This window comes from Heliangelus exortis, chromosome 2 (assembly GCF_036169615.1).
Source record: "Heliangelus exortis chromosome 2, bHelExo1.hap1, whole genome shotgun sequence".
In the NCBI taxonomy this organism is placed as follows: domain Eukaryota; kingdom Metazoa; phylum Chordata; class Aves; order Apodiformes; family Trochilidae; genus Heliangelus; species Heliangelus exortis.
The window spans coordinates 31,672,862-31,684,297 of record NC_092423.1 but is presented as its reverse complement, the minus strand read 5'-3'; the positions used below and the strand labels follow the sequence as shown (position 1 = coordinate 31,684,297).

The following is an 11,436-nucleotide window of genomic DNA, read 5'->3' as shown; positions in this document are numbered from 1 at the left end:
AAAAAAAAGAGGCAGGTGACAAGCTGTCACAGTCAGCTTCAACATCTACAAGCTGAATGCCCAGCTACTCTGCATGAACGTTTCCTGTTATTACTCTGCCTTCAACATCCCCTGCATCCTCCTTTCAGCGACCAGTTCTACAAAGGGGGTAACAGGCAACAGCAGCATCGGTAAGGTTAGGGATCAGGATACAAGGAGGAGCTCCAGGAAGCCCCAATATCCCCCATGACAGGACTGTCAACTCTTGGGGAGCAAGTCCCTTCGAGATGGAGGGTTCCCATCGACCCTGAGCCCTTTCACAATCCAGACGGCCGCCCCGGAGCCCGGCAGCGGGGATGGGTGGCTGTGCCCGGCCCTCGCCAGGGAAAGGAGACAGGAGCAGGGATCCGGGCTGCACGTCGGGGCTGGCCCCGGCGAGCTTGTGGTGGGAGAGCCAGACCTGAGAGGGGCTGGCCTCTGGTAGATGATTGACACCAAACTGGGTGAGGTTTCATGTTTGAAAAAAAAAAAAAAATTGAAAGAAAGAAAAAGAGCCAGAGCAGGGGAGGGGGTGACTGTGGGAAGGGGGAGAAGGAACTACTGTAAGAGTAAGAAAGTCCTGCCCAGCTGTTTGCGAAGTTTTAAGATTTCCTGTTTCCCCTGCAGCGCCGAAGTGAAGTTCTCAGTGAGTCACCCGCGGTCCCGAGCAGCGGAGCCGCGCAGCCCGCGCCCCCGCCAGCCCCGCCGCCGCGGCCTCCCCCGCTGCCCGCCCGGTCCGGCCCGGCCGCCCCCCGCGCCCCTCCCGCCGCTCCCCGTCTATGTCGATCCGGCTCCGCGATGACTCCCCCTCTGCCGAGGAGCCTGCGGAGGCTGCTGCTGCTGCGCCTTTCCTTCTGGGTCCTCATGGGCAGCTCCGTCCCCGCTCTGATTCGGGGTAAGTGTGCGGCGGCCCCGCGCTCCCGCTTGACAGTTCCTGGGGCCGGAGGCAGGAGCGGGGCCGGAGGCAGGAGCGGGGAGAACGCGATTGCTAAGAAAGTTTTGAGGCTGGAAACATTCCGGGAGGGGGAAGCGTGTTTGGCTCTTGTTGGTATTATTATTATTATTATTATTATTATTATTATTATTATTATTATTATTATTACTCTGCTGGAAAAGTACACGGGGGAAAAGGACTAGAAATCTGTGAAAAAACAGACAAACAAACAAACCTGAAGTCCGTCTGTGGGGGCAAGAGGGGGGAAAAGAGAGGATTTGAGAGGAAGTGCAGCAGGGTTTGATCCGGCCAGGAGAGCCCGGAGAGGGCAGCCCGGGAGTTGACTGCTGTCCTGGGGGGCCCTGCAGTTCCTGAGGCAGCTCCCGCACCTGGTACTGCTCCCCACTGTGTGCCCGAGGGCAGCGGGCCGGGCAGTGCCAGTACCGGGGAGAACCAGTCGGCAGCGGTACCGCGTCTCCCAGCCCCTTGGGTGCGTGCTGGCGGGTGCGGGACCGCTCCGACACCGCTGTATGCCATGGATGGGGAGCAGCTCGTCCTGCACACCCACAGGGAGAGGGGCTGGAAGGTGCCAGGGATGCTACATGGCCTGTGCTTGGGCACAGAGCTCGCTCGCTTGTTGCGCGGGTCAGGAGTTGCTTGCCCAGAAGTTATTTTACATGCGTGTTTCTGCCTACAGAAGAATTAAGTGGTGATTGTGAGCAGCTGGACTGTGAAGAGCAGTCATCCCTGTAGCACGCAGAGTTCATGTTCTCTGATTCACTTTCAGTGACACTTTACATACCTTATTCTATGTTTACGAAGACATCCCGAGATAGGTTTTTGACTCTGCAGTAGTCTTCATAGGATAATTGGGAATGTGCCAAGAGCTTAAAGTGCTGCTGCTAAAGCAATGTCCCTGCCCTGAGGAGCTTTTGATCTTAGTCCTACCAGTACTAGCCCAGATATGTGAGCACACATCTGTAACTGCAAAACTAGGCCCTAAATCATGTTGCAGTGCAACTGGTGGACCTAGAAAGAGAACATCAGATTGCAACACAGCTACACCTAAAACAGTTCTGAAGAACTAAGTAGATTTCTGAGATGTCTCGTGAGGTCACATCTAAGTTTAGCCTGCAGGTAAGATTCTCATACACCTGACCTTCTATACACTTTTTTTGTGCCCTGTGTTTTTCTCTGTTGTGGAGCATTCGTGGTCAATATTGATCCCCACAGTGCTGCAAAAACATGACATAAGCTCTTGTATAGATACTGCCAATAGCTATGTACAGTATGAGTAACTTCATGCTTCATTAATAATCCTGTCAAACTCAACAGGTTTTGCATACCTGCAGAGTTACTCATGGAACCTTAGGGCAGATGAAAAAAACCCGTAAGAATAAGACATAATGGTGTCCCAGGGCTCTAAATGATATTGTCTTAAATGTGAGGTGTGATATTTTTATTAATATAGTATATTAATATAAATTTTCCTCAACTAGTGGTAGCTTTTATTTTCACCCTAGCCTCCCCACCCCTTTTTATTTTTCTTTTTTTGAGATTACAATCACAAAAAGCTTTAAATGAAAAAGCTCCACTTCGGCCAATTTTGAGTTATTTCTTATGCTTTTTTCACTTAACACCAGTATAAACAGTCAAACTATAGGTAGATTTTAAAAATGGACAGACCTTAAGAATTTCTAAAGAATTCTGAAATAATTCTCCTCTCCTGCCATAGGTCCAGTAAGGAAAAATATAGAGAGATTGGTTACAATTCAGCATTTTCCGTACTGATCTTAATCTTCACCCTACAATAACAAAAAATGAGTAGACCTGTTGTCAGATAGTCTATCCAATGGCTCCAAAAATTCTTTTTATCATCAATGATAAATTCTGTTGTTGTGTATAACAGGAAGAGTTGGTCAGAAAGCAGCAGTTTTTTAGGAGCAGAAAGTGTAGAGTTTGGATATTGGTTGTTATTTGGCATTGAAATGAAAGCTAGAGCTACTTTGTAATAATCAATAGCTCAGCAGTTCAGTGAAGATAAGGCAGGACAGATACCAGTCTCAGGAGAATTCTCTTCCCAAGTATGTCAACTGACCCTCTGGCTCTTGTTGGTAAAGAGGTTAATAAAGCCTCAGCTAAAATTTCATTTTAACATTCTTCACAGCAAAATATTAGACAGGAGTAGCACATTCACATAAGGATGCTGAAGAAAACTAAAAATTCATGAGCAGATCCAATTGGCACTACCTACTTTGAAGATGTCCTCATTTCCTGCACTAGACACAAGTAATTGAATTTTTTTTCCATAAAACAACCAGGTGTATTTTTGTTTGTTTTATGATTGGGAATGCTATATTATAAGTTTAATTAATAAATGGCAGTGCAAACCAGCAGCTGTCCACATAAGAAATCGGCACCAGTGGATCTAAGCGAATAGGAATCTTTAATTTATCTTTGGGGTATCAAACCCAAATTTTTTTTAATGATCTGTGTAATAATTGCTCATTTCTGAACATTGGGAATGCAATTTTTCCATTCAACCAAACCCTACTTACACTATTATCTCCTTGTTTTTTAAAAGCCATATCATAGTCGGTTAATTTTATAGTAACAACATCAAATTTAGAGCTTCAGATATTTCTAAGAGAGAAGTATGAGAACAAACTTCTTTCTAACATGGTGGAACATGTTTGTAACATGATCAAATCTAAGATACATTCTTGTCGTACCCATTAAAACTGGCAAATTTCCAGTTATTTCAGGAGAAAAGTAGGAATAGAACAGAGATATTATTGCATTTGCTTCTGTTCATGGCTTATCATTGAACTGAGTCTTTGATACCTGCAACTTTGAAAATATTTTTTTTTTAATTGCTGTTTTGAGTTCCTTGGCATTAAGATTCTTCTGTAATATTCAGGTGGTAAATTCCATACAGAAATGGTTTCTATTAAAAAAAGATGAGCCAGATCTTAAGCTTCTGCAGATTAATATAGTTTCATTAACATCAGTAGAGTTACATAGTTACAGCATGAAAGTTTCCTGAAACAGTTTCAAAAGTTATTTCAAAAAAGGGCAATGGAATAACTCAGATTTTTCATATTTTTTCACTTATATTTTATAAACACTTGCTGTTATATGACCTACATTTAGATGAACAGCATTGTTTCAAAATGAAATACTCATTTCTGGGTTGAATTTACTGTAGTTTCATATAATTGTAGCTCATAACAGTTGTAACTGTGACAAGGCTAATTCTGAACTTAGGAGCAAAGACGGTGTCCCTCTACCAGAAGGGAAGTTCTTTGTAGTTTGTTTTTTCAGGTTTTTTGTTTGTTTTTATTTGTTTGCTTTGTTGGTTTTCTGTGTGTGTTGGGTTGTTTTTTTTTTTTGTTTGTTTGCTCATTTGTTTTGCTTTGTTTCAGTGCTAGTTTTTTAGAAACAAGTTGTTCTTGTGGGGTTAGAAAAATGTGTAGTGTCACTGTAGCACCAGTTCTTAGAGTTTCCCATGCTTATACTTCCTCTGCAGGATATTTTTAAGGTTGTAGTTTTGCATTTGTGGCACAGGAACTTCTTTTTTTATTATTAATGATGTGTGTCTGTGCTGCATGTACTTTGCTTGCATCCACTTTGTAACACTGTCACTCCTCAAACTTCAGAAGAGCTGTGCCTCACAGTATAGCAAGAACAAACAAAAACAAATGGTTGGGCCCTATTTGTTTTTCTCTTGGATTTTGCATAACCAGGTGTATTGGTATTTGCAAGGTATGAAGCATCACTAGTGCAATGACAAATTTTGATCTGAAAGTGGTCAGTGCAGTCTCCACACTGCCTGGTATGGGCTACAGTTGAGTGTTGGTGGCACAGTGAAAGTCAGGGCTTCCAGGCACTCTTGTGGTCCTGTATTCAGCAGGAGAGAGGTGAGTTTTTATGGTCCTGATCTGTCCCCATGGTCCCTCTGGTGAGCAGAGGAATGGAAGGATGTCCTGACACAGGTAGGAGACCAGCAGTGTCTCCTTTACCACATAGGAGTCCTTTGACTTAGGGGAAATTACCAGGTAGGCACGTCCCAGGGGCATCATATAGTTTTTATTGCCAGGGCATTGCAGACTCTATAAGTGGACTAAGTTATCCACCAGTTCTCTGCAGATCTTGGAGAGTACAAGGGTTCTCCAGCACCAAGTCATGGAGAGCCAGTCCTGTTATGAAACAGAAAGCTGGCCAAGTCTGACAAAATACTTGTGCTCTTTTTTTATGAACTATGATTCTGGAAGGGTAAAATAGACCAAAATTAATCACCTTGGTTTTGCTAGACTAGTTATAAGTCCTTCAGAAGTTTACCTTCACTGGCAGGTGGAAGTGATAAGTCTTATATTAAGAAACAGCAGGGAAACTTCTTACTACAGGGGATAGATGGCTTTTGTAGCAAGGAGAGACCATACACAGTGGAGAAGGGCATTGTAGTTAAGGCAAATGCCACTGATTTCTATGCCTCTCTAAGCCATGAGTTGATACTAAATATTTGCAAGATTTTCTCCATGACTCAGCTAAGTCTTCAGCTTTCATAATACAAAAAAATAAGCTTCAACTTTTCATGTGTCTTCACTGGCATAAAGACAAAGCAGCAGCACTGACATTGGTTGAGTACAACCATTTGTATCCTAATGCCTGAAAGAACAGATTTAGTTCGTGTACAGATGTTTAGGGTAAGATATGTAGCAGGAGCAAACCACTTCAAACACCATCCAGTGAAGAAAAACTCATCCAAATTAGTAGTTAGAATTACTAAGTCTCACCAGAAATTGTAATTCTCTTTCCATTAGTGACAGAATGCCTTTATTCGTTTGTGTCCACTAAGTTACAGGGACTTAAGCAGAATTTAAATTAGAGTATTTATTTAGCCCTGCAATCTCTATGGATTCCTAGGGAGTAATGTCCATTTGCTTGATTTGCTGAGAAGTTTAGCAACTGTTTCAGATTTTAAGAAACTGTAACATTAGAACTGGCAGGAGAAATACTAGTTGCAGTTCCTACTTGTTTGGGGTTGTTTTTTTTGTTTTGTTTTTTGTCTAAAGGTCCCATTTCCTTACCCTTTCTCTTGCCCTGAATACCATTGTGGTTGTTACAGCTGGAATTACCTGTCTTTTTTTTCATATGGGTTTCAAAGCCTTTTCATCTCTGGGAAGATCATCTGGGGAAGGAGTAATTTTCCTTTGCTCGAACAACTGGTATTTAGCAAGAACTTCCTGCTGGCATTCATCCCTGAGTTAATCTGGTTAGAATTAGAGCTGGTTGAGAGTTTTTGACACTGTTTTTTCATGGGAAAATGCTGATATGTCAAAACTGGAACAATTTGTGGAAATGTACCAATTTCCATTAAACCTTCATCAGGAAACCTTTTTTTTTTTTTTTTTTTTTTTTTTTTAAACCCAGTCCAGGATGGAATTTCTGCTATACAAAAAGACAGAGAGAAAGAGAAATCATCATCAGTGGATAATTAGAATCATCACTGGCCAAGGATGAGAGAAAGGCAGGTCTGGCTCATGGAATGCACATTTGAATCTGGAGCTCCCCCTGTCCACTCTCCCCAGGATATTGGAGACCTGTCATTCATTTTGCATGCATGCACAAACACCCCCACAACCACCACTTCAAATGATTTTGGTTTCACTCTAGTGGTGAATATGAAAATGTATGAGATGTTACAGCACTTTCTGCTGCAGGAAAACCCATGTCCAGACATTGTTTCTTACATTGACCTGTAGCCATCTGTTCATTTTCTTCTTGTTGGGTGGGAATGGCAGTGCTCTGATGTCTTATAATCTTTGTTTCATATCAAAATAACAAGCTGTATTCAAAAATTTCCATCATGCAAAGGAACCACAATTTTTATTACTAACAGTCCCAATAATCTGGTTCCAGTTCTCCAGTCACCAGGAGTAGCATTTTGGCAAAAATTCCACTGAAATTAATAGATTTCAGGAACAGATAGAGGAATCTGCTTCCTCAAATTTAAAGCATCCATCAGCTTACAACCCAGCAGGTTGATCACTACAGTGACACCTAGGTTTAGGATTGTGCCTTTGAAACAGTAATCTTGAACCAGAGATATTAGAAAGTTGTCTTCTGTTTTCTGCATACCTTCTGTTTGTATGTTCCCAGGGTTATGGTGGCTCTGTCACAGCTTAGAGACTTTCTTCTGTAAGAAAAGCAAGTGAATTTGAAAAGTACGTACTCAGAGTGCAAAAAGAAGGTTTTGGAGTCTTACTCCTCAGAGCAACATTTTCCAAGTAAAGACCCAAGTGTGGTTCTTACATGCCTGGGGCACTTTAATGGGCCTCTTTAAAAAAATAGCATTGTGCAAGTGGAACACATGCAGGGCCAGACTGTCAGCTGGCATAAATCAGCTTTACTCTGTTGAAGGCAAGGAACCTGCTCTGATTTATACCAGCTGAGAATCTGGCCACAGAATAAATAATAGGCAACTGTATGTTATGAGGCTGTAATTCCCCTGAGGGGTCTTTTGTGATATCAGGCTTACAGGAGCCAGAATGATCCAGTTCTCTTTCTTGGAGCAAGAGAATAATTTGACTGCAGTATTTTGAAGTCTTCAGAACTTTAGGAAGGAAAGATTTCAAGCGGTCAAGGGAAAGAAGATACTTCCAAACTTCTTGTAATGTGTCATTAAGGATTTTTGCCCAGGAAGAATCACAGGAGAATTTGGAATGATGGAGATTAATTGATTTGGAATAAGTAGGCCCCCCCAAAAAAGAGATGTGTAAGAGGCATCATTTCTCATCAAGACCAGGTCTTTCCTTCAAAACCACTCATGTACATTTCCCTAGCTGTGTGCAAACTGAAGCTCTCTCATCACTGATAAGCTGCAAGTGCTGATGTAATTACTGTAGAAGAAAATTGGAGAATGAGAACTAAGGGGCAAACTTCTTCTCAGAATGTGTATATGTTTTTAAATTTTGCTTAAAGTTCCACCCAGGAGGGTCATAAGTGAGCTGTTACTCATTTTATTGACTGAGAAAGAAAGGGGGCATCAGTTAGATTTTTCAAGAGTTAACCCATAGTTCTCCTAAGTCTAGATATTTTAGAAAAAAGATGCAGACAAGCCACCTCCCTCCAGTTTTTATCCTGCTATGGATTCTGCAGCCCAGAATGGGAGTGAGTACATCACATGTATACGTAACTCATTGGCACAGTTGGGTGATGCCTGGGGCTTTTGGATAGTAATGTGGTAATTTTGTAGATTTCATCTCACTAACTAATGTAAGTACATTTTTAATGTTGCTGTACAAGAGGGTGAACTTTGAAACAGACCACAGACGATTCCTAATGAATTATCCTAATGAATAACTTCTAGTTATCTTCAGGGAAGGCAGCAGAAGCAGCTGTCCAAGATTCTTTCATACCTAGAGACATTGATCTGGTCTGATCCTTGAAGTTTAATTAGTAGCTGAGATTCTATTGACAACTCAGTATATAAAGCTGTAGAAGAGCATTGGTTTTGATAACATGGTTGTAATGCTTAGGTAACAATTTAAGAAAAAGTCTTGGTGCTCAAAAAGAGCTCGAGTTTCCCATAATGTTGACTGCTCCCCTATTTTTAGTGTTACCTAGCTGTCCTGACTAACTTCCACATGTTTTGTTTAGGAGCTCTGTGGCTGGAGCAAATCTGAAGTCATGGTTATATTAGGACTTAGTATACCTTGTGTACTTATAGTGCTCCAGGAGAGAAGTGTGTGTGTGTGTTTGAATAACTTCTATCTCTTTAAGTGAATGCGTGGAGAAATATGGTAGATGTAACTACACTTTTTCACTTTCGAGGGCTTTTTTTCTCTATCTATCTAGTTTCTTAAAATATTCCTTTATTAGATAGTCAGTATTCACTGTGCAATATCAGGCCAGTGCTAAAGGGAAGACTGAAGCAAAATTTTGGTTTTACTTCAACTCACTGTAAATCTGCTAATTAACATGGAATAACACTTCTCTGTTACTCTGAGCAAGACACTACATTAAACAGGTGGGAGAGTTCATTTTGCTAGTAGTTTTGTTTTACCTTTTACTCTAAAATGACCTGCATTATAAAAGTACACATAATTAAGGTTGTACCTTTTTCTTTATGTTATCAATTAGGGGTAAGATGGAAAGACAATAAAACCACGTGCAAGAGTTTAGCATCTGACCAGCATCAAGTTGCTTCCTGAGTTCACATGGTAGCTGGTTGCTTTCTGCTCTCAGGATGCACACCCCTCAGCTCTGTAGCTATCTTAAGCTTTCCTGTAACATGAGTGGGTAGTGACTCCAGGGTGTTCCATTCTTCTTGAGACACACATAGAAAGAGTGCAGGAATGAAGAAGTAAATCTTTGTGTGCTTCACTAATGAGAAGAATTTCATGAGGTTTTGAACAGCACGAATTTGTCAGTCTGTGATAAGGAACTCATGAAGATTTCAAGAGGAGAGCTGTCATGTGCAGGTGGTGGTTGAGCCTTTCTTCCCTTTGGCTGGTTCTGCCTGCAAGCATAGAGCAATTACCCCTTCCCATTTGTCTCCTGCCTATGGGGAGATCTATGATTCTGCAGTGACTGTGCTGTGGCAACCAGCCAGCTGCCCTGCTGTGTACTGTACCCTCTGCCTCCTCACAGTTCCCATTATTGATTTTCACTGTTGCATTGCCTTTTTTCATACAGCAGTTAGAGCCTTTGCCCAGAGAGTGGGAAGCCCATGGTTCTGCCACTCTTCAGCCTGAGAGCATCTAAACTCCATCAGTGATGGGCTCGGAGAGGAAGGATCATTGCTGGCTGAGGCTGGGCAGGTCTGTGGAGGTAGCAGTCTGCAGAGAAGGGATTGATGTGTTCACGGGTGGTCTCCTGAAGCATGTCAGAGGAGAAGAAAGCCTGTTCCCTGATGGATTTATTCATTATTCCAGCCCCTGCAGGGTGACTGATATTCTCTCCAGGGAGTTCGCAGCACAACAAAGACAGACTTTACATACAGAACTTTTTTTTCTTTCTTCTTTTTTAAACTGAAAACAACCATTTCTCATCCTTATGAAAAGATCAGAGAGGACCATGTAATAGTCATGACTTCATAAGCCTCTTTATTGAAGCTTTCACAAAGTAACTAGGTCAGCGATACGTGCTTCTGGGCTATTGAATTTCCCCTCTTCCCCTCAGTCTGTTCTTCCATTTCCTCACCCAACTTTACCACAAGGGAATGCCTGCAGTCAAAAATCTGGGAAGCTGATCCTTTTATTGCATTTGTAGTACTCTCATCTGGTATGTACAGTTCCAGACCATGAGGCATGCAAAGCTGTCGCAGCCCAAGTTTGCATGTAAACAGTAATACCATATTGTTTGGTTGTAACTAAAGCCAAATCTGCTCTCTCTTTGCCTCAAGATAAAAGGAACAGGAGTATTTTCCACAGAAAAAGATTGGTGAACTAGTCTGGAAAAGGGAATACAATTAAAAAGGGTTTCTTCATCGTTGTTTTTCCTTCTCCTTCGACTCCTTTCTCACTCACTCCTTACTTCTTGCATTTTATACTTTTGCCTTGAAGTCTATGCCTGGCTGGGAGCTTTGCTGTTCCTACTCTCCTCTGAAGCCACACAAGTACCATGAACATTAGCACAAGAAGCGGCCTACAGCTCCCCATATATGTGTTCCCTGCCTTTGGTGTGTTTAGAGGAAGAAAGAAAAAAAAAAATTCAAATTAAATCACCAAAACCCAGGAATATAGGATTCAGAATGAGGGCCCACACATATCCCATGTAGTTTCTGAGTTGTTTCTAACTAGGAGCTTGACCCTAGCAGAAAGATTTCAGAGTGTGTGTATCAGGCATGAAGACTCCTTCTATATGTGTTGGAACGAGTTACTGTCTCATTCTTTCACATGAGAGGAAGAGGCAAGACTTGTTGGTGACTTGTAACTGAGAACAGCGTTTGTATCTTGACCCATGGTTAAAGCAGTGAGCTGGGAAGTGAGAAGCTTGGGTTCAGTCTCTTGAGATCCAAATGCAGATCTCCAGCTTCCCACAGTTTCACCCACTGTATTTTTGATGCCACAGTTGAACTTCAGTACAGTTTCTTGTATTACAATTTCCACAGTTTCGACTAGTTCTGCCTAACATGTGCTTAAAAAAAAAAAAAAAAAATAAAAAGCATTGATGTGTTAATTACAGTTTCTATAGATTGAGACTTTATGAGAAATGAACAGAGATTGATTCAACATTGGTCTATTGTGACTGGGAAATTGAGGTTCAAAGACAGTAATAATGGCTCTTCTTTCTTCAGCAGAAATTCTGGATTAAAGCCCTCAGAGCATCCAGAAATTCTGGTCATCCTCAGATACTCTGCCAAATTCAAGAAGATAACAATTAGCATTTTTTTTCCTCCTGTTTTTTTCAGGTTTATAGGCTGTGTGCTGGGAGCTGCAAGGGAATGGTGAGGCACAAGGAAGTTTTGGTAGCTTGCA

The 11,436-nt window shown here is 41.8% G+C and overlaps 1 protein-coding gene across 2 annotated transcripts in view; it reads left to right on the top strand.

Moving 5' to 3' along the window:
- Positions 1-631: 631 nt before the first annotated feature.
- TGFBR2 (transforming growth factor beta receptor 2) overlaps positions 632-11,436 on the top strand; it is a 318,252-nt gene continuing 307,447 nt past the window's right edge. The window contains exon 1 of one of the 2 annotated variants that reach the window (XM_071735449.1): positions 632-913. In XM_071735449.1, the coding sequence (XP_071591550.1) occupies positions 817-913 (97 nt within the window). In that variant the 5' untranslated portion in view covers positions 632-816. The remainder of the gene's footprint in view (positions 914-11,436) is intronic. The other variant, XM_071735448.1, reaches the window with a different exon arrangement.